General features: G+C 45.6%; 1 protein-coding gene across 3 annotated transcripts in view; it reads left to right on the top strand.

The window, feature by feature from the left end:
• Pask (PAS domain containing serine/threonine kinase) overlaps window positions 1-20,515 on the top strand; it is a 90,466-nt gene that overhangs the window by 22,132 nt on the left and 47,819 nt on the right. Inside the window, exons 2-8 of one of the 3 annotated variants that reach the window (XM_075689506.1) lie at window positions 1,757-1,976; window positions 14,209-14,357; window positions 15,994-16,237; window positions 16,672-16,836; window positions 17,316-17,459; window positions 18,563-18,697; window positions 19,899-20,204. In XM_075689506.1, the coding sequence (XP_075545621.1) occupies window positions 1,757-1,976; window positions 14,209-14,357; window positions 15,994-16,237; window positions 16,672-16,836; window positions 17,316-17,459; window positions 18,563-18,697; window positions 19,899-20,204 (1,363 nt within the window). Of the gene's footprint in view, window positions 1-1,756; window positions 1,977-6,285; window positions 6,688-14,205; window positions 14,358-15,993; window positions 16,238-16,671; window positions 16,837-17,315; window positions 17,460-18,562; window positions 18,698-19,898; window positions 20,205-20,515 lie in introns of those variants that run through there. The other 2 variants (XM_075689507.1, XM_075689508.1) reach the window with 2 other exon arrangements.

Raw genomic sequence — 20,515 nt, forward strand, 5'->3', positions numbered from 1 at the left:
GTGCTAGCTCCCTTGGTCTTTTGTGCTGCAAACAGAAGGCGTACTGGTCAAGGGCAAACAAGGGAAGCCCCTACGAAGTCGGTTTCCTTGACGAAACGTTGGCACCTGTCCATGCTGTGGCTTCCCTAAGGCTCCTTCTTCCTGGGATTTCTTTGTCTAGACATCACACGTGTAATTCCCTGTACTCAAGGGCCGGCATAACGTAAGGATTCCTTTAGTGCGATTCTGTGCCTTTCTTAACAACCACCGCTCACGCGGCCGGCCGATCTCGATGATGAAAGTGGACACAGCGCCACTCGGGCAGCTGACGAATCGCGAAAAGGAATAGCATTGAAATAGAATCGTCACACTGTCCCGGCAAAGTTTTGTCGATGGTTCCGCCGTATGCTGTCCTTGTAGTTTCTGATATCGTCTGCTTCCGCCTCCACTTTCGTTTCATTTTTCTTTCCAATTCACACTCAATCTCGCCTTCCTGGGCTACAATTATAGCTTCCACTCGTGCTCTGCAAAGCATATGGTAATTTAAAGCGACACTAAAGGAAAAAATGATTTGAGCTGTTTTGTTAAATTACCATTCCACGATACAAAAAAAAAAAAAAAAATATCACTCTTAGCGCGAGGAGACGTTTCACACGTCAGAAAAGACGCAAGAAACAAAAGATGGGTGACGCCACCGCTTTGAAATTCATGCACCAGTCCACCCTGACGTCCCGGATTTTGATGCCGTCTTTTGCTCAGGCCCAGTTAAGCCTTCATCAGTGAAAATTAAGAGGAAGCTATAGGGGGCTCGGGCCCAACTCCGACGCGGCCTATTCAAATACAAGTAAAACGCAAAAACGTTTTTCTGAGATAACCTCTAGACCGATTTTAATGAAATTTGTTTCATTTGAGAGAGAAAGTTAAATTCTAGTGACTGTTGGAAGTATTATGTCGATTTAGAGCACACATTTTGTGAGAAAGATTTTCAGAAATTTCAGAAAAGATTTCAGAAAAAAATACAACGAAGTTTACAAATTAATAGCTCTGCATCGAGAACAGATATCGCGGTTCTGTAAACGACATCCGCTAGGTCATTGAACGCGTACAAATTTGGTATGTTATTTGATATCTTACGTGAATTTTTTTACGTTGTGTACAAGAGTTCTGCAAAAGCTGTATTTACATATTACTATATTTTTAAGATTCGTGTGTAACGTGTGAATTTTGTCCGCTTTAGATGTACTGTTAAGATGCAATTCACATAATTGTGATTTCATTTTCCTTAGCTGAGTTATATTTGTAAACGTGATAGTTTCGTTTTCTGAAAATTTTTGATGTTTGCCACTTTTTCATAAAAAATGGCGACCTAAATCGAAAATTCGAAACCAACAGCCACTATATTTTAAGTTTTTCTTTTAAATGCAACAACCCTGGTCAAATTTGGTGCAGTGGTTGCCGAGAAAAACGAATTATCCTTTTACATGTTTATTATTTACATGTATTATGTTGCAACATCTTTTACTGAATCACAACGGCCAAAATGAAAAAGAAATTACTTTGCAATTTGTGACGTCACGCTGACGTATCGGCCCCGTGGTTTCGACGCAAAATTAAAAAAAAAATGAAACTTTGAAATATTCGAGCTACCAAGGCGAAATCATCGAAAGTGAAGTTCTTCAAGAATAGTTTATTAGTCTAAATTGATTCAGTTTGTCACCTTAGTGTGCCTCTAAATCAGTAAAATATGGAGTCACGTGGGCCGCGTTCGTTTTCCCAGGTCGTGCACAGCCGGCGCCGGCAGCGCGGATCAAGTATGCAGCCCGCAGCCGCAGAGCTGCCCGTCGCGCTCGTCGCGGGGCTACGGGCCGTCGATGACGTCATCGCCTCTCGGGCTCGTCGGCAGCGTCGCCCCGACGCTGCGCTTCCGGTCGGCCTCATGCGGCGGCGCTGGTGGCGGCGCACAGGCCGGCCCGGGCACGATCGGCCGGAAGCAGCAGGTATACTAATGATACAGTGTACTAGTACACTGTACTAATGAGCGCGATGGCGTTAATCGCATTCCCATGCCGCGTGAACTCGTGCAAGAAGTGCCCTTGTCTAAACTTGGCTCTGGCCCCCTCATTCACAGAGCGGGCCTGCCAGCTCGAAGCTGTATCGAATGACGGGCAACGCCATTATTAACGCTCCTCTACGAATCCTGCGATGAGGGGTTGCCTGAGAAACAGCCCGCGCCGCTCTGGTGTCCGCGAGCAAATGCCGGGTGTACTTGATCGCTTACAGCCCGTTGGCTCAACTCGCCGACCCCTTTAGTGGAGGGGTGCCGCAATGTCCACGCACTGAGCAAAAATTTTATTTCTGGATATGGTATACCTACATCACGTCCCCGTACGTATAGACATGCGATAGTTCTTGAGTCGAGGTTGATTGGACTGTTTGTAGAGTGTAGGACACTTGTAGTACACCGTTTCTGTAGCTTGTCTGCGGACCGCAGGGACGAGCGCCCGCACACTGCTAGTAGGGCTGGAGGGGGCTGGTCAGCTGCTGCCTTCTGTCAGCGTTTATATGCTGTGTAGCAAGCAGATGGCTACTGCGAAAGAAGAGTCGTTTTGAACAGTGCCATCTGCTTCGCGGAATTTATGTGAGCGCGACTTGTGCAAGCGTTGCTTTTCTTTATGTTTGATCAAACAATCCAGAGTGGCTGCTTGGGGGTTTGGCGGCTTCACGATATAGCTGGTATGAAATGAACGTCAGAACTGCTCTAGCGCAGGAATTCCGTTACCTACAATAAGCCTTGAACGTTTAGTCATTACCTTTCGTGTTTAGGAACCACGGATTATTGCGATTTCAGCAAGCGTCACCTGAAAATAGCTTCTCGTGCGCCTGAACCTCACCACAAGAGGATATATATTTGAGTGTTTATTCTCGAGCAGGCTAATGATACTTAACTCGAAGCGTAAGCTGATTCGTGTTATCATTGGTGTCGTTAACGAAGACATCCCGTTCCCTGAGAGGATGCATGGACGTCTCGTTTGGTGGTCGCATCGCAGCTCCTTTTTTCGCGACGTTAGCACCGTTCACTCGTGGCACTACCTCACGCGCGTCAATATTCGTGTTCAGTGCTTCGCGGAGCCTCGCCCTTTCGTTCATCCTCGGTAACCACGGCGGGCTAAGGTAATTCGATGCGCTCCCCCTAGGGGAGAGGGAATGCATCGAGACACCCTACGGCGGGCTCCCCCGACGCGCCTCCTTCCTGTCGACAAGCAAACGCAGCGTCGGAGCGTCGGTTCTCGTTAACTCGATCGTCTCGACTAAACATTTGGGACTTCCCTCGTGACGGCCCGCGTGTGTTCATTCGAGGAGGTCGTCGGTGTCGATGTCGTCCGTGGGCGTCGATGTCCTCCGTGGGCTGCACGAAGGGAATCAAAGAGGTGAACTAGAGGACAGGAACCGGGAGCTGGACGGAACACAGGATTGTGAGGAAGAAATTACTGGTCGAATTTGCGTTATCGCGTCCAGAGACCCTATCCTTCAAGCGCTTACTCTTGACGTTCTTTATTATTTTTTTCTATCGTTCGGTGCGTCTATTCGCCCTGTTCATTCGGTGAATATAGCGACGTTTCTGACACGCAGTTAGCCCACTACCGTAATTCATTACGCGTAACCTTTTTTTTTTTAATTTAGTTCTGTTTCATGCCTGTATCGCGATGATTTGCCTGTATTTGTTAGGTATGAACGCTAACCTTGCTGTACTTAGTCTTTTGTTTTAAATCGTCTTTAACTTGTGCCTTTGTAGTAAACACGCCCTCGCCATATGAAATGTTATCTAGTGTCCCTATGGCATCCACATTAAATAATGAACAAATAAAGTAAACAATGGTGGTTTGACTGCTGTCACCGTCATAAATTACACTAAATACAAGGGGCATATGGACACACACCCGGTGTTTAACATTTCCGAACACTACGGATCAGACTAAACGTTTGTAGCTTCGCAACACGAAAACAAAAAGAAATTGTTTAGAGTTCCCTGAACGCTAAAGAAAAAGGAGGGAAACAAAAAAGAGTCGGTGCTTGACTGCACGCCTTGTTAAACACGGACGCGGCGCGTGAGGATCACGTAACGTTGTAGCTTCAGGTGTCAGCTAATTAGTGTTAGAAAAGAAAAAAAAATAGCGCACGTTTTGGTGATTATCTTACCGGACTTCTTTTTTAGTAGGTAACAATTGTGCTAGGCAGGCCAGAATGAAGCGCGAACAGGTGAGGGCAACTGGAGCACGCGTCATTCCACTTTGCAGATTCGCCCGCGTGTGCAACGCACTGGCGTGGTTCATTCACAGACGCTGGGTTTTGGGGTTACGGCATGTTTAGGGCCGGCCGGTTTTTACTCCGCGAGAGGTGTAGTTTCGAGCAATTACGTGTTCCATTTTGTTTCTTATGTCGCTCCCGTTTTCATTCCGCCCCTCTTGCGTACGCCACTGACGTTTAACTCCTGCCTAGTTTCGCCATCTTCCGCAATCCTATAGATTGACATCCTGAATCTTTAATTTCCGTTCCGGCGTTAAAACAATTTCGCTGCCTCTGTAGCTTTCATTCCTTTTTCCAACATTTGTTTCGGAATGTACCGGTATTTTTATGTTTAGCCCATTATAAATGTCAATGACGTAGATATGAAATGGGCTGAACAGATAGCGGTAGTTTTCTCGCCTTCTGGTGTTCTGCCTTGCCTTTTTCATTTATTATTATTATTATTATTATTATTATTATTATTATTATTATTATTATTATTATTATTATTATTATTTTCTTTGCGACTGCCGCTGCAAGAATGTTGGCCTGGCCGCTCGATGCCCTGCATGGCGCGCACAACTGATCCTTGCCCTCTCCCATAATGTGCTTGTCCTTAACTTTGTCGACTCATTTAGGCATACTGCTGCAATGCTGGATTCTTTTTCTAGGCTAACACTCCCATTGCATTTGGTGGAGATGCGGGGGTTCTATTCACCATCCACGAACTCCATAGCTGGGTACTCTTTGGCAAGATATGAGCACTTTGGGGCAGTGTGAAAAAAGAAAAGTAAGACTAGACAACATGAGTGTAGATTAAAAGGTCTTTATTTGTATAGACACATGATTGCGGCTACTGTCATCAGCCTGTGCTGATGACAGTAGCCGTTTCCTTGTCATCGTTTATTTGTGTACAGGCACGCTGAAATTTACCGGGGGCAAACATTAGCCCGAAGGCTTAGTTCACTTTTGTGTTCTAGCATCAGCAACGAGACTCATGTCTAACGCTTGTTTTTCATCATGTGAAACTGCTTTGCTGCACATAATGGCGATGCGAATGACCAGACGGGTCGCCATTATACATTTAGGGGCGTTAAATTCTTCACACTGTGCGCTGGCGTGTCGCGGCAGACAGCTAGCCTAGCTTCCCAGTCCCATTTTTTTTTCGCTCTTTTTTTTTTTCCACAAGATTAGTCGGCCTTAAAGATGGCTGGTAGTATCATTGATAGCTGAAACAACGAATCTCTGGTTGGTCAACACTAGCGACCACCGCTACTAGATACTAGTAACGTTGCTAGCGACCTAGTGTTGACCAGTCCCGTTTTGTATATATATATATATATATATATATATATATATATATATATATATATATATATATATATATATATATATAAATAAAATGTGACGAGGTTAATTGGACTCGTCGAGTGACAGCCAGAAACACAGCGGCAGCAACGATAGCTCAGCTGGATCGGCCAAACTGACGCAATTTTTTCACTTAGACACCCCTAATGCCAACGCATTAAAAAGGGGCTTTTTAGTCGCCGATTCGCCCGTCGCATCTGGAGCGCACTTGTCTCATTGAAATGGGACCACGCCAACGATGGCACTGTCACCTGTCCAGCCCTTCACCCCGGCATCGGTCGCCTGCCTCGAATGCTGCGTTGATTATGCAGTGACGTGCTCGTTGTGATGCGGGCACCACACGCAGCGGTGCTGTTCTGTGTGTGTTTGGATCGGTCGCGCTTGGAAGCGCTCGGCTAGTTCAGCCGGGCACAGCCCTCAAACGCAAAGGAAGGAGCAAGCCGACTCGGGCGCATGCGTGCCGACTTGGTTCCGGGCGCCCGGCGAACAACGCTTCCGCGTGGATTTTGTTTCCCCTTTATATTCCTTCTTATTGCGCGTTCCTTGTTTTCCTTCGCCGCCTCCCCGTCGTACGCCGAGCCACGATGTCGACGACGACGTCGGTCTCACCCTAGCGGCGGCGCGCGCTCGCGCGCGCGTAGCAGCGAAGCAGACGACAGCTCTCTTGCGCCGCTCGCTTGACCGCGCGTGCTCGCAGCGCGCCGGCCCTTCTCTCGTCTATCGATTCGCGCTTGTCGACTTGGTGGTGGTGGTCCGGGGCGCTGCAACGGCGAGCGCATGCGGTAAGGGCAAGGCCTCGCCGTACGCCGCCTCAGCGCAGCTAATTCGTGCGCGAACCGGCCTCTCGTCAACTGTGCTGCTTGCTTGCTTCGTCGCTGCCGCCGCCGCCGCCGACGTCGCGTCGCGACCGGACTCTCGGGTGGCCAGCCCCGTCGTGCTTCGGAAGAGGAGGTCAAGCGTTTTTTGAAAGCCTCGTCGTGAGCAGACGACGCGCTACTACGCCGCTCTCCCTCCGTGTGCGGACAGCGATCTTGGTGCGGATGGCGAAAATGACAGGTGAGAGAAACGTCCAGGCAGAGATTTTATTATGGATAATGGCTGAGGGGGCCCCTTTGATTAGATTATTTCTTTCATGGGGTGGGACTTGAGCCTCGAATCCCAAGGGCGGCGAAGTGGGAACACCGTGGCATTTGCCTGGATGCGACAACACGTCGTCGCGCCGACGTTTGTATGGAGGGAGAAACGGCTGTTTGCTAAACTGCGCCGCGTGCAGTCGCCGCTACGTTGTGCTGCTGGACTTCATATTATTCGTACGCGTAATAGGGCGAACTTGTCTGCACGTTCGGGCGCTTCGCGGTTCTTTCTCGAGATCTGCGGGCGGTAGTTACTTGGCAGCAGCCGCGTGTGATGTTTCGTACACAGTGTCTGCGGCCTCGGGTCCTTCGCACCAAGGGTGTCTCGCACCACAACCGATGGTCCCTTAATTTGGTGCTCGAAAGGGCTCGAAACCTAACCGCCACCCGTGTTCTTAGTTCCTGCCACTTTGTCTCCTCCCTCCTCCAATTTTTTTCTTCTTAATTTCGTTCGCAGCCCTCCTTTGGGGTTCGTACCGCTGCACCTGGACGTCTTCGCACGCGCCGGTGGTCGCTCGACGTCAATACTGCGTCGCCTACCCTGCGCGCCGGTTCATTCATTATGCGTCAGCGGGATCGTTGCCCGGTCTGGTCCCCCCCCCCCCCCCATTCAGCCAAATAATTTCTGTATAATATTACGCGACCTCTTCCGGCTGTCCCTCTCATCCGGAGCGCGAATTTCGCTCTTTCTAGCGTCTCTCGACTGACATTCACGAACCGTCGTGTGTTGCAATCGCTCGCTATGGAATTGTCGCACCCACCCACTCGGCCACCGCCGCTCGCTCTTCTGCTGGTGGGCGACGGGCCGCGCCTTCCGATACGCGGTGTATGGATCTCTCGGTGCGACCTTGATTGACACACGTGATGTGCGTGAACGAGTGGGACGGTTTAGCTAGCCGTCCACTTGCATGTGGTTCCTCAATCTCGCGAGTTGTAGGCTGTTGCCTTCCTGTCATCGAGCTTGTTTCCACTTTAGACCGTTCGGCTGACTGCTTAGCGGAGGTGTCATACATCTTCCAAGCAATAACATATTTATGAACACCGTAGTTTCGCTTGTGGTGTAACCGTGTTAAAATGTTAAAATTTAGCAATTGAACACCAATACAGGCAAAAATCATTAAATATTTTTGTACATTCCTAAGTAAACATTACTCAACTGCACAGCATCATGCAAGTTACAAAACACGCTCCAGAGATTGAAATACAAATGCATTTCCGGGAACTCCAATACAAACACTCCTGCACGGAGTTCTACACCGACGCATCAAAGTCACGCGTGGGGGTGTCCTATGCAGCCGTCGGCCCATCCTTCTCGGAATCCGATGTACTGCATCCGGAAACAAGCACCTTTACGGCTGAGGCCTACGCACTGTTGTCGGCTGTAAAGTATATAAAGAAATCAAAACTCGAGAAATCAATTATATATACGGACTCCCTAAGTGTTGTGAAGGCCTTGCTGTCATTCTGTAACCACAAAAATCCGGTAATTAATAAACTTTATTCCGTCCTATGTAAAACGTATATATGTAACCAGCATGTCATCATATGCTGGGTGCCGGGTCATAGGGGCATCGAAGGCAATGTTCTGGCGGACCAGATGGCCGCATCAATTGCATCGTATTCTGTAAATCCTACCGCAGCAGTCGCTGTCACAGATCTGAGGCCCTACTTGCGCAAAAAACTGCGAAACTACTGGCAACGCTCGTGGGACATGGAAACAAATAATAAATTGCACATAATAAAGCCACAATTAGGGTTCTGGCCTTCTGCAACAAAATCACGCCGAACAGATGTCCTATTGTGCCGTCTAAGAATAGGACACACATTTGGCACCCACAATTTTTTACTCACTGGAAATGAGCCCCCAACCTGTGAAAGATGCGGGGAGAGGCTGACCGTCCTCCATGTCCTCCTGGAGTGTCGGAAAGCCGAATCTGACAGAAAGAAACATTTTCCGTTAGCATACCGGCAGCACATTCCCCTTCATCCTGTAATGTTACTCGGCCCAGAACCGCTCTTTGACACTAACTCAGTTCTAGACTTCCTGAAAGATGTTGTGTTACATGTAATTAGCCCTATACGTTCATAGCGTCCCCTCTCTCTAGAGGATGCCGCTGTGAAAGCTATTTCGCATAGCACATGCCTCTCGGCCCTTGCGTTTCAAGGGCTCTGGCGAGGCTGTAGTGCTCTTAGACAAATTTTAGCATCTCGCATATTTTATATAATGCAGCATTCTTTTTAATGCATTTCAGTGATCATAGTACATGTCATTAATCATTGCCATAATTTTATTACCTGTAATTTTTATGCAATTTACACTCTTTTAGGCCCCTTTACAGCCAGGTCACATTAAATTCACAGAGCCCATCACACCACGACATATTCATTACCACTAGCATGGCGCTCTTTGGCCATACCTGGCCCTTGCGCCATTAAACCTCAAACATCATCATCATCATCAACTGCACAGCATGTGAGAGGTAAGGTAAGCAAGAGGTAAGGTGTTACCACAGGGTACAACCACAGGAATGAAAACAATGGTGCCGAGTAACTGCACATGACCCAGCACTTCTGCAAGTGATATGGTTGTTAGCCGTGCTCGTTGGTATGACAATGCAATGTGCTAAACAGCCCAAGAACAGCACTAAGACAGGAGCAGTGCCTGTGTCCTCCATTTCTCCCTTCATATAGTCGCATTTTTGTGCAGGTTATCCTATTGTGTCATCTGTAAGGTTAATTGAGAAAGCTGTCTGTTACCAGCATAAGAAAAAGATGAACACAACTTCACACTGCTACACAGTTGTCTTGGTGAGGCAGACATGTCAAGCTCCACCAAGGGAGCTCGAGCCAACTTTAGCCTATTCCCCACAAACACTTCTTCAGTATAGAAAATATGCAGACACTCTAAAACAGAAGCATCTTTATTAAGTGAGTGCAAGTTACTCTCCTTTGCACTGAAAATATTGCTTACTGTAGAAAATTTGGAACAAATGCAAGTATAGCTGAGTATTTTTTGGTTGAGTTGACTTTGACAGCAAACAGCAGACTCTTGTCAGCTGCCGCTTAAGCACTACTTGTCATTTGCATGAGTGTTTCCCACGTGCAGGTTCCAATAGCAATTCTGCAGCTGACATTTGGCCAAATCAGATATTACAAAGTACTACCAGATATAAAATTCTTGATTCATTTACAGATCTAATGGCAATCACTGTTTGAGTCGTATTTGAAATAACAAATATTCACATACCTCTACTTTTCAAGATTATTGAAATAGCGGACTGTATAGATCTGGCAACCTGTGAAGCCCGGAGTGAAATTGTCATCTCGCTTATTAAATTTATGAAGGTAATGGTATCGTCATCACTGTTCGTGTGTTTCCCATGTGAAGAACTGCTGTGTTGTGGGGCAGGGAAGGGTATTTGCTATGCTCTCAGAATGTTGTAGCACTGCTTGGATTTGAAACTTACATTTGGGTTATAGAGTATGGCATGTTTGTACTGGAAAAGCTATGTGCCAAGAGTGATGAATGGCTTTTACAGTAGCCATGACAATACAGAAATCGGTTCCCTAGTAGTTAAAGCAACATGGTAAAAGGCTCTACTTGATTGGCAGGACAGGGCATTTGCACTGGGCTGCCAAAATCATTGGAAAAACTGCCTATTTGTCATCAGCTTCACATTTTAAAACGCCACTGCATCACTGAATTTACTGTTTCACTCAAGAATATATATTAAAAGTTTTGTATTTTATGCATATGACTTTAATCAGACTATGAATGTGCAGGCAATTTCATATCATTGAGCATGTGCCAGTTTTAGGCTAAAAAGTAGGAGTGTGTAAATATAATAAATTTTGGACATGAATCGAATAGCCTTCACTATTTTATTCATATTCAATTCCAGAATTAACTATTTTGAAGTTATCTAGTATTTGTTTCTGCTCATATACAAGAGGCCAACATTTATTGAAGTCTTGAGTGCAAGATTCAATATTCAAACGTCGTTTTTCTTGAATATTAAATGAAAAAATTTCACTGTTTGATCACTGCTGCTGCAAAATAGTATTCTGCCGGGAGGCAAAATTGGGCTGCCCTTGTTAGCTTGTATCCAGATCCTCCCAGTGACTTGCTCATGATCATTTTCAACATTTATAAAAGTGTTTAAGAGGATCCCTCTAGCAGAAACTGTGCAGCTGTTTTTCTTTTGCCTGCTGCATAGAGTCGGGACTGTTGATGCTTTCGGCATTTGTCACAGTGCTAATATTGAAGTGCTCATTATGTTAATCTGTCCAACAAATCAAGATACTGGTGCTGGTGGCGATACCGCACAGTAATGACCTTCACCATCACTGTAAAGGAAGTAAAGCTATCTGTGGCATCTCCAAATAGTTGCTAAACCTAGAGCATACCAGTTAACATTTCTTATTAGTTCCTTTATGTTGAATGATGTTAGACATTTCCTTTCTTTAAGCTTCTAGAATCCTAGCCATGTACGTGAGAAAATAAAAAAAATGTTGGAAAGAGGCTGGCAGCCCTAGCTAGCACTTCTGGTGCTTTTCCTACAGGTTTGTGAAGTCCATGTATCTTGCCGAGAACATGAGGCCTGCAGAAGTGACCGACTCAGTAGTGCTTTTGAACACTTTCTAAGCATTGATACTGGCTGTCTTTGGCAGCATTCAGCATTATATGATGCTTGTTAAAGATGTATCTGATGGGCGCTGTCGCTCACGTTTAGAACTTTGTCTTGGCTTTTTCCACATTGTTGTGGTAATTGATATAGCGGAACCGTATCATTATAATGAAGCGCAAAAATACCTTCATTATAATATTTGTTATGATTATATGCAGTAGTGAACAAAAACGATATATTTTGCATTTGGGTCCTGTGAGATAATGTGCCCAGAATGCTGGTATATAGTGCATTGTGCCAGATTGCTAGCCTGGGGTAATAGTCTGATGAACACGCACTGCCATTGTGTTTTATTTGCACTGCGCAGCCCATCCACTGTGCTCATAATTTACATATTCCAATGATATGTTACAAAGAAATTGCAATATCAACCAGTAGTTAAAAGTATGTACATGCTGGTGAGAGAAATTTTAGTGATAGGTGGGGAGGTTACCCGAGCAAAAGGCTTCGCATGCTACTTAGGTTTAAAGGTACCCTGAACAAATTTTTATCGAAGTTGAGAAATGTATTTGAAGTTAAATTTGGCCATTTCAGATATAGTTTGCTGCAAAATGTTCTTCAATATGTTCAGCAGAATTGGAGTTACTGGCAACCAAACATAAAATTTGCGGTGCTTCCACTCCTTCAATGATTTGCACTGAGAAGGCTACGGTGGAGTGGGGTGTGCCCGCAATGCTCTGTCTACTAAACGCTACCGTTGCACACAGTTCAAATTTGATTTTGGATGTTCACCGTAGACGTCACTATTTCTGATTTTGGCACCTACGACGTACCAAACACTGTTGTCCTCAGCAACCTGCAGTGCGCTCGGCCAGTGGACTTCGTCACGGCACCCTGTGGCGGCCCCAGTATCTATGCTATTTAGCAGACTGCAGCTACATGCAACTGCAGTGTTCGCTTTGTGCACGACAGGACTAGAGTCTGCACTCTCGCTCATTTGCCCCCGTCTGGCTGTGCTACGTGGTGTGGACCGGCATTAGTCCTGCACCAGCTTGACTCGTAGTAGCCACATCCAACTTGCGCATCTTGAAGCACTATCAATGGCTCGTTACGAAGCGAAATCTGCTAAGGCATTTAATCAGGCGTGGTCAGGAGTGAGCACACACTGGCAAGCGTGCGTGTGGTCTGACCTTAAGTTCGCGTGGTTCGAGGCTAGTTGAGTGTTCAAAACCTAGTCGAAATCAGCGAGACCCGACGGCTACGACACCAATAAGCAGGGTGGCTATAGTTTAATGCATATGCAGGCAACCGCGGCCGAGCGTGAGCAGACAATAGTCGGCTTCTTCCGGAACTATGTAATTATTATCGAAATTCGAAAGCATATTTTTGCTTACTTCAGCCTGTTTATTAAACTGCGTTAATAAATACGCACAGTAACAGTAATAAGAAGCACACTGATCCAAACACTCTTCTTGATTGATGTCAGCTATTCGCCAATAGCAGTTGCATGTGGGAATCTTCTATATTACGAAATAAATATCCAGAAAATAGTAAGGAGCGGGCTTCTGTTGAAAAGAGAGCGCTTTAGAGAAAGGTAACTTCACGCTCCACTTGCAAGCTCCATGCGCCATGCACGACTACATAATTTGGCTGAGATGTTCACAGCAGCATATGCTATCCGCAGACTGCGTTTTTTCACCAAGCCCGAGGGGTGGTTCAGGGCCCTTTTAATATATAACAGTAGACCAAAGGACAAGTGAAAAGAAAATAATGTGCATGCATCTACTCACACAAACAAACTTGGAAATGGGCAGCATTGAGCACCATGAAATGAACACAGTGGAAAGTGGAGGTTTATGACGCCTTCAATAACCAACATGTTATCCATATCTATGGTGCTGCCAAAAGGACAGAAATGGATAACATTCTGTTCATTGACGGCTCCATAAAGTTCCACTTTCTGCCTTGTTCATGTTATGGTGCTCATTGCTGTCAGTTTTTGTTTGAGTGGATGACTGTGTGCTATTTTTTCTCCGGTCCTTTGACTTTTTGTTTGTGGGTGGGAATACAGCTTTCAAACATTAATTTTATTTCTCAGCAAAATGGTTGTAAACTAAGCATAAATTAATACTGTACTTGAGGTGATGGCTGTAGTGCTAGTGAAAGTTGAAGCAGACGATCGGAGGAGCTTGCTCATGTGCTTGTCCTTAACTTTATCGACTCATTTAGGCATACTGCTGCAATGCTGGATTCTTTTTCTAGGCTAACACTCCCATTGCATTTGGTGGAGGTGCGGGGGTTCTATTCACCATCCAAGAACTCCATAACTGGGTACTCTTTGGCAAGATGTGAGCACTTTGGGGCAGTGTGAAAAAAGAAAAGTAAGACTAGACAACATGAGTGTAGATTAAAAAGTCTTTATTTGAATAGACACATGTGCACACACATGAATATGCACAAACACTGGAAAATTATTTGTCGCACCGAAAGCAACATTGCAAGATAAGAAAAAAGGTAGAGCACTAAATGGAGCCAGAGCACCTAAAGCATGTAGCATTTTGGTGTCGCACGGAATGTTGCGAATCTTTACATTCTTTTTGTATGTGTGTGTGTGTAATGTATGTTAAAAACATGCTTGTTAGTCCCAGCTCATCTTGTCTGGTCTTGTCCTTCTTTATCTTTTTTCCACGCTTTCGCCCAGCATTCACATAAATATTTCTTTGCTTTCCAGTTTGTCCAAAGGGGCACAGTTGGTTTCGTCTTTCTTCCAATGGTCTGATGTTTATTTAGTATATTTCTGGTCTTTTATCCAGCAGTCACCGCTCAAGCCTCTTGTTCGTAGCCGTGGCTGGCCTGCACTAGGGAACAGCCCCCTGACACCACTTGACCGAGTGGTGCGTGCGTGTCGCTCAGACCGGCACTCCGATGGGGCCATGGCAGGCGGAGCAGTACAGCAGCAACGCAGGTGAGTTTTTGCTTGCGAGAGAATTACCATTGAGATGCTGCATGTTTATCTGGGGCATGTTGGCACAGGCACCCAGATAGTGAGATCTGCCCATGAAAAATAAATTTGTTGGAGTGCTTTCAACAGGCAGTTCCACATCATAAACAGCTGCTTGCCAGTGTCCTTGGAAAGAGGAGTACAGTAGAACCTTGTAGATGTGATCTCATTACTTACGATTTCCTGGTGCCAATGTTCACAATCAGGAACACGAAAAATTACCCAAGACATTTACGCTTATTTTTCAGCGGTTCATACGTTCCCGGAAAACACAATATTTCACCACCAACGATCAGTACGTTGCGAAAATGCGATCATACGATATGTTTTCCCGCCACTAGATTTCATGTAAACGAGAATAGGGATGAGGTGCATCTGATTGAGAATAGTAGCCTCCTGCCGCAGCAGTTTCCCTGCAGTATGTGCCAATCCACCTCACATGAAAATGCCAGTGTGCACTCAATCTCTTATTCGGTACCATCAAATCTCACAGGTCATCACAAATTCGCATTCACAGCTATTGCCGTAGACCCTATTGCAATAAGTGTCTTTACCTATCTGTTTCACAGCGTGCGGGGCGTAGTGCTCTTGGACGCGCACTGCATGCTATAATGGGCGATAACCTAAACATGCCACAATTTCCATCTGCAGGCAGCACAAAGTGAGCTTCATGTTTCACTTGGGCTGCATTGTAGTCACCATATTCAACGCCCACCAGCTTAATTTCATTTTGGTTTATTGTTGCTGTGCAATAAGAAAATGACAACAGGCATCTCAGGTAGCTTAAGCCCCCATCAGCTGGACGTGTGTTGATGTCTCATGCAGCAATGCTTTGCATGCGCATGTAAAAACTTCCCGCCTAAATGCTCCGCTCAAAGAAGCTGCTGACCCAGGCCGAACTTGAGGAGCGCAAATGTAAGTGTGCTGAAGCCGTAAGAACGACATGTGCTTCAGGCTGCTCGTGCCATGCCAGGTCGGGGTGCATCAGAATCTCGTGCTGTAACGATTTGCATTACGTAGATGTCAACTACAGTTTAGCCTGAAAAAATTTTATTGACTTTGGGTTGTATGCTTTCCTGGTTAGTGCATTTTTTCTTGCATTGTTGTTCAAACATATAAGTGAGGTTCTACTGTACATGATGAACTTTAACTGTCAGTACTTGGGTTCGGACTAGCAGTACAATGAGTAAAGCAATATTAAATGTTGAATTCATCACTTGAGTAAACTTGGCCATTAATTTAAATTTGAAATTAGAGGTGAGCCACCGAAGTTTGTCAAGAACCACCCTGCGCACAGCCGATAGAAGAGGGCCATTCAGAACAAACATTCTCAGCAAATTCAGCAGCATTGTCATTTTGTGCAGACCTTCCCCTTCTTAAGCATAGGCTTAGTAGCTGTGTTACCAACAAGGGCGGTACGGTCCAAGAAAAGCAATATTTTTAGCAATAAATCAAATTTCAGTATTTTTTTTTCCAGATTTCAGTTCTCTTCCTCGCTTTTCCTCGGTATCCATCATTTCAAGATTGGAAAGCTTATGCCCGCATTGCAAATTCGAAGCCTTCAAATGCAGGGACATTGTGTGTGTTATGCCGTACACAGGTGTTCGCTGAGCAAGCTGCGGGGCACTGCACTGTGTGCCTACAGCTTTGGCAGCTGGGGCAGTGGCTGTGGTGCAGGTGGAGGGTTGGGGCCCCCCGAGCTGCAGCCATCACACGGGGGCAGCACCAACCTACTTAGTGGAAGCTGGGTCTTCTACAGTGGAGGAGGGGCTCCCTCCTCACCGGTGGCATCTCTGCTGCAGCCGGGAAAGGCAATCGTCACCATTGATGCCTCCACCACACAGGTAGTAACAACAGCTTTGAAAGTTGTCAGTTTCCCTGAAAACTTCACAGTCTAACATAACGTGGACTGCAAAAGTCAGTTTCAAGTAGCTGAACATGCCTTTCAGGTATCTCGGAATTTAATCGTCAACCTGTGGGGATCGTCAAACATAAGGGAGCTTTAGCTTTTTCTTGGTCTCTTTCAACACCTGCGAAACGCAGAGATCCTTTCATTTGGCTATGGCTGAATCAATTTGGATAAAATTGTTATCGAATTGCAGTAAGTCGAGAGCAGTTATTTATATGAAAATGTACAAGTATAATATGTGGAAAGGAAAATTCAACGAGCAGAAAGTTTGCAACTTGGTTCTATACATGCTGTTACTAGCACATTGAACTTCCACCAAACTGACGTGATTCAGCCTTGTCAGCTGTCATTCTGTCCTAATGTTTCCAGATCCTGACGGCCAACAAGGCAGCCTGTGCCCTGTTGGGCGTTTTGAGCACCCAGGTGAGCAGCCAGCGCCTCTCCGAATTCCTAGCCATGAAGAAGGGCCAGTATGCCCTCACTGAGGCCGATGTTGATGCTGCCGGAGAGGTGGTCGTCATTGCTGGCAAAGTGGTAAGTCTACTTCAGTGGTTGTGCTCTACTGCAGTCACTGGAAAGCTGGTCTTGTGCCCTTACTGTTGATAAACCAGTGACTGGCACTAATGATGAAGCCACTAAAGTCACACTCTGTTATAGTCTGCAGTGTTGTGACTCCCTTATTATTTTTACGTTGCTGGCGGTCGATCATCCCAATATTCTTCTCGTGGATTTTGTTTGTGAAGCAGTGAGTGAGACATTGTTTCTCTAGATTCAGCTTCACTTGGCTGCGGCCTAGTCAATTACTGCCGAGTAGTGGGCTTCATGTGGCACCACTGAACAGAATATTGTAATTTTTTTTTAGCTATAGTGCACGTGATAACTATTGTTATTATATGAGTTTTCATATTTTTACATGCTGCAAATTGATCTCATTGTTGTGCCGCACACCCTTTCTGTGGACTCTGTTATGTGTCTTGCATGTTCACCTTGGATTCTGTCTTCTATCTGTCTAGATGGACCTCATAGACAGTGATGGGAAAGTGGTTCCAGTGTCGGTGTGGGTCCGCAAGCTGGAATCTGACTCTGAGCCACGTTGCCTAGTTGTCATGGAACCTGTGCAGCGGACGACGGCTGTGGTCACCTTTGATTCTACCAGGGTAAGGCTGTTGCTGCCTGTGTCTTGTCCTGTCATGCAACTCTTAAATGGCGGCTGCTCCTTGAAAACCAAATATTTGCCTGCATATCAGGAAACTATTTTTCTTATCTGAATCTTTATGACTCAAATTACAAGCTTACCCATTTCTTCAATCAGCTAATTTGCTGTAACCATGTTTATGCCGCAGTTTGATGACACTACGCCACATTATGCTTGGTTTGGGGAAGGAATTAGTTGTTTCATAGGTTGCTCATCAATATCACAGGCTCAATGCTGCCTTTAGCAAGTTCATTGCATCTGGAGTCATAAAGCCACATTGGTTATTTCTATTGTGGACCAGTGAATGTGCTATATTAGTGAGGCTGCATCTTTACAAGTCAACCATTGTAAAAAAAGAATCTGCTGTATTTAGTTGCTATTGTGGTAACTTGTGTGAAGCCTTAGGTATTCAGAAATGTCATGACTGAGTGGCAAGTCACGAATGTAGGAATCGGGACTTTAAAGAAATGAAAGGTGGCAATAAAAAATACACAGAAAAAAGTGGGTAGGCGTAGAAATGTAGAGTTCCCACATTTAATCCTTTAAGAGATTCTAAGCTATTTGGACATTGCAAATGCAGACTGCATGGAGTGTTCGGTGTCGAAAAATAATTTTTCTTTGCTTTACTGCAAACACACCCACAGAAATATGCGTTCTCCCTTTAATTAGTGCTGCTGTCAAAGCATGTGACTTGTGTCATGAGTCCTTTGCCATCAGCATTAGGCCTCAGGGAAAAAAACCAACAACTTGTCACATTATTTATAAAAACTACAATGTTTGTGTACAAGTGTTCAGCATCAGACACATGCAGCCAGCCAATGGTAGCTACATGAGGTTCCATACACAAAAATGAAAACTTAAATGGCACATAGAGAGGGCATGATCGACAAGTACTGTTGTAGTCTTCCCTCCAGTGCTCGTGGATGGCATACCAGCAACACGATGATAAATGCATACCCAGGTTTCTGGGTACACATTTCAACTATAATAGATGTACTCTTGTGCACCATGCAGTACTTGGGAATGGTGTGGCAAACGTTCTTTGCCACCACTTTTTTTTCCCAGGGCCAGATATTAAATGCAGACAAGAGCTTGGCTGCATTATGCGGATATTCAGATGGTGCCGAACTTGAAGGAACACTCATTACGGACATCATTCCTTCTCTTGTGCTGCCTACCTGTGAGGATGGCGTGGTCAAGGTGAGTTCCCGCTTAACTGTTTGGCGCGTGCTGGTTAGTAGCTTTCCTTTCTTGCTGTTGGTGTTTCAACCTTAGTGTCCTACTTTTGGGCAGGGGTATCAGTAGATTGCCGACCAGCTTCGTCGTACACTCCGAGAAGTCGCGACGCCGTTTTCTGCCATTTTGCTACGTACGGGCACCCTTCTACAATCAGACTCCAAAGTGGTGTGCAGGTCATTTAAATCCAACATTCATATTTGAGGCCTGCCACAAGTGGGCTACCAGCAGCAGTTTAGTATGGTGGCAAGCAATTGATGAGTGCATCAGCTACTGCCAGGCTAATAAATAATCACTTTTGACTTTTGGGGCAGTGTTCGCATCCTCAAGGTAGTGTTCGCAGTGAGATTTGTAGCTTTCCATGTTTCTAGTGAGCACAATTAGCATTTGCATAGCAGCTTGCGCCAGCAGAGCTACCAAGCACTCTCTTCCTTCCTCTCACTCATCTCACTCATCGCTCCACCATCACTCTTCCATCACTCTCACCGTCATCTTTCTGTTCCTTCTCCTCCTTCCCCACACTGCTGACTGATGTTTAGGTGTCAGCTGTATGCTAGACAGTTACAGTGCCGTAGTACCAGTAGCTTCGTATGTGACATGCTTTCTGTGCTTTGTTTGCATTGAAGCGAGAGCTGTACGAAGATCGATTTGCTCGCTGCTACTGCTGCAATTCCTCACTCCAGCGTTTACCAGCGAGTTTTCACGGTCATTGAGATAGATGTGTTTATGTTTACCTGTGCGTGCGTGATATCTTACTTGTAAAAATTCGCTTACTAACTAAATTAACAAGATTATATGGCCGATAAAACTACTATCCTTACTTCGTATAGCTATCTACTAATTTGCTATTGCAAGCAATGCTTCGCTTTTCGGGTGAAACTGCAACATTATTTTTTATCCGCGCCAGTCGACATGAGGAACGCACGAATGGAGCAAGAGTCATCTCGACGTCGAGCACGTCGGACTGCGTTGGCTATCGATGGTTCACTGAGAATTTAATATCCATTTTCACTACATTGAGGTTCAACTGTACATGCTTTATTTTCATCTTTCTTTTACAAGAGGTGCAGTGTGACTTACATACTGTGAAAATACAGTATATTCTTCATGTAGGCCAGATTTAGTAATGACTGTGGCATTGTCATCTATTCCTCATTGTGTCCAGATGGTGCGCAAGCAGCAGGCAACAGGGCGCACACGAGATGGCAGCACTTTCCCCCTGAGCATTCTGCTTGAGCCGGTCTCTTCCAACAGTGGGGGCGACTCGAGTGAGTGCAACAACCAGGGTGGCAGCACCACAGCCGAGGCCAGCTCGGTGCCACCCGTTGCAAGTGTGTACCGTGGAGTGGTCTGGGTGTTTGCCAACATCAGCGGCATGATCACGGTGTTGCCAGATGGCTCTATCCACTCCTGCAACACAAACTTCTCCCTCATGCTCTTCGGCTACACACAGAACCAGCTTCAGGGAAAGGTGCTTTTTTTTTTTCTTTTATTGCTGCCTCAATCAGTGCCCTTTCCTTAGAGTATCATGTGAGAAGTAGATTGTTTCTCAAAGAATTCAGCCGATAACTTGAAAGCACACAGAACAGAAGAGCGTATTGATGCATTGTTAAGTTATCTACAGATTATGATGTATGGCAGTATCTGTGTAACTTCTATGTAAAGGAAGAATGCTGATTTATGCATCTATAGCCCCTATTTAGCAGTCCTACTGCAGAAATAACTAAATAGTGTGTATTGTGTCCCAACGCGGCAACTAGGCAAGTCAAAACCTCCTGCCAA

The sequence above is a fragment of the Dermacentor variabilis genome, chromosome 4, assembly GCF_050947875.1.
Source record: "Dermacentor variabilis isolate Ectoservices chromosome 4, ASM5094787v1, whole genome shotgun sequence".
In the NCBI taxonomy this organism is placed as follows: Eukaryota; Metazoa; Arthropoda; class Arachnida; order Ixodida; family Ixodidae; genus Dermacentor; species Dermacentor variabilis.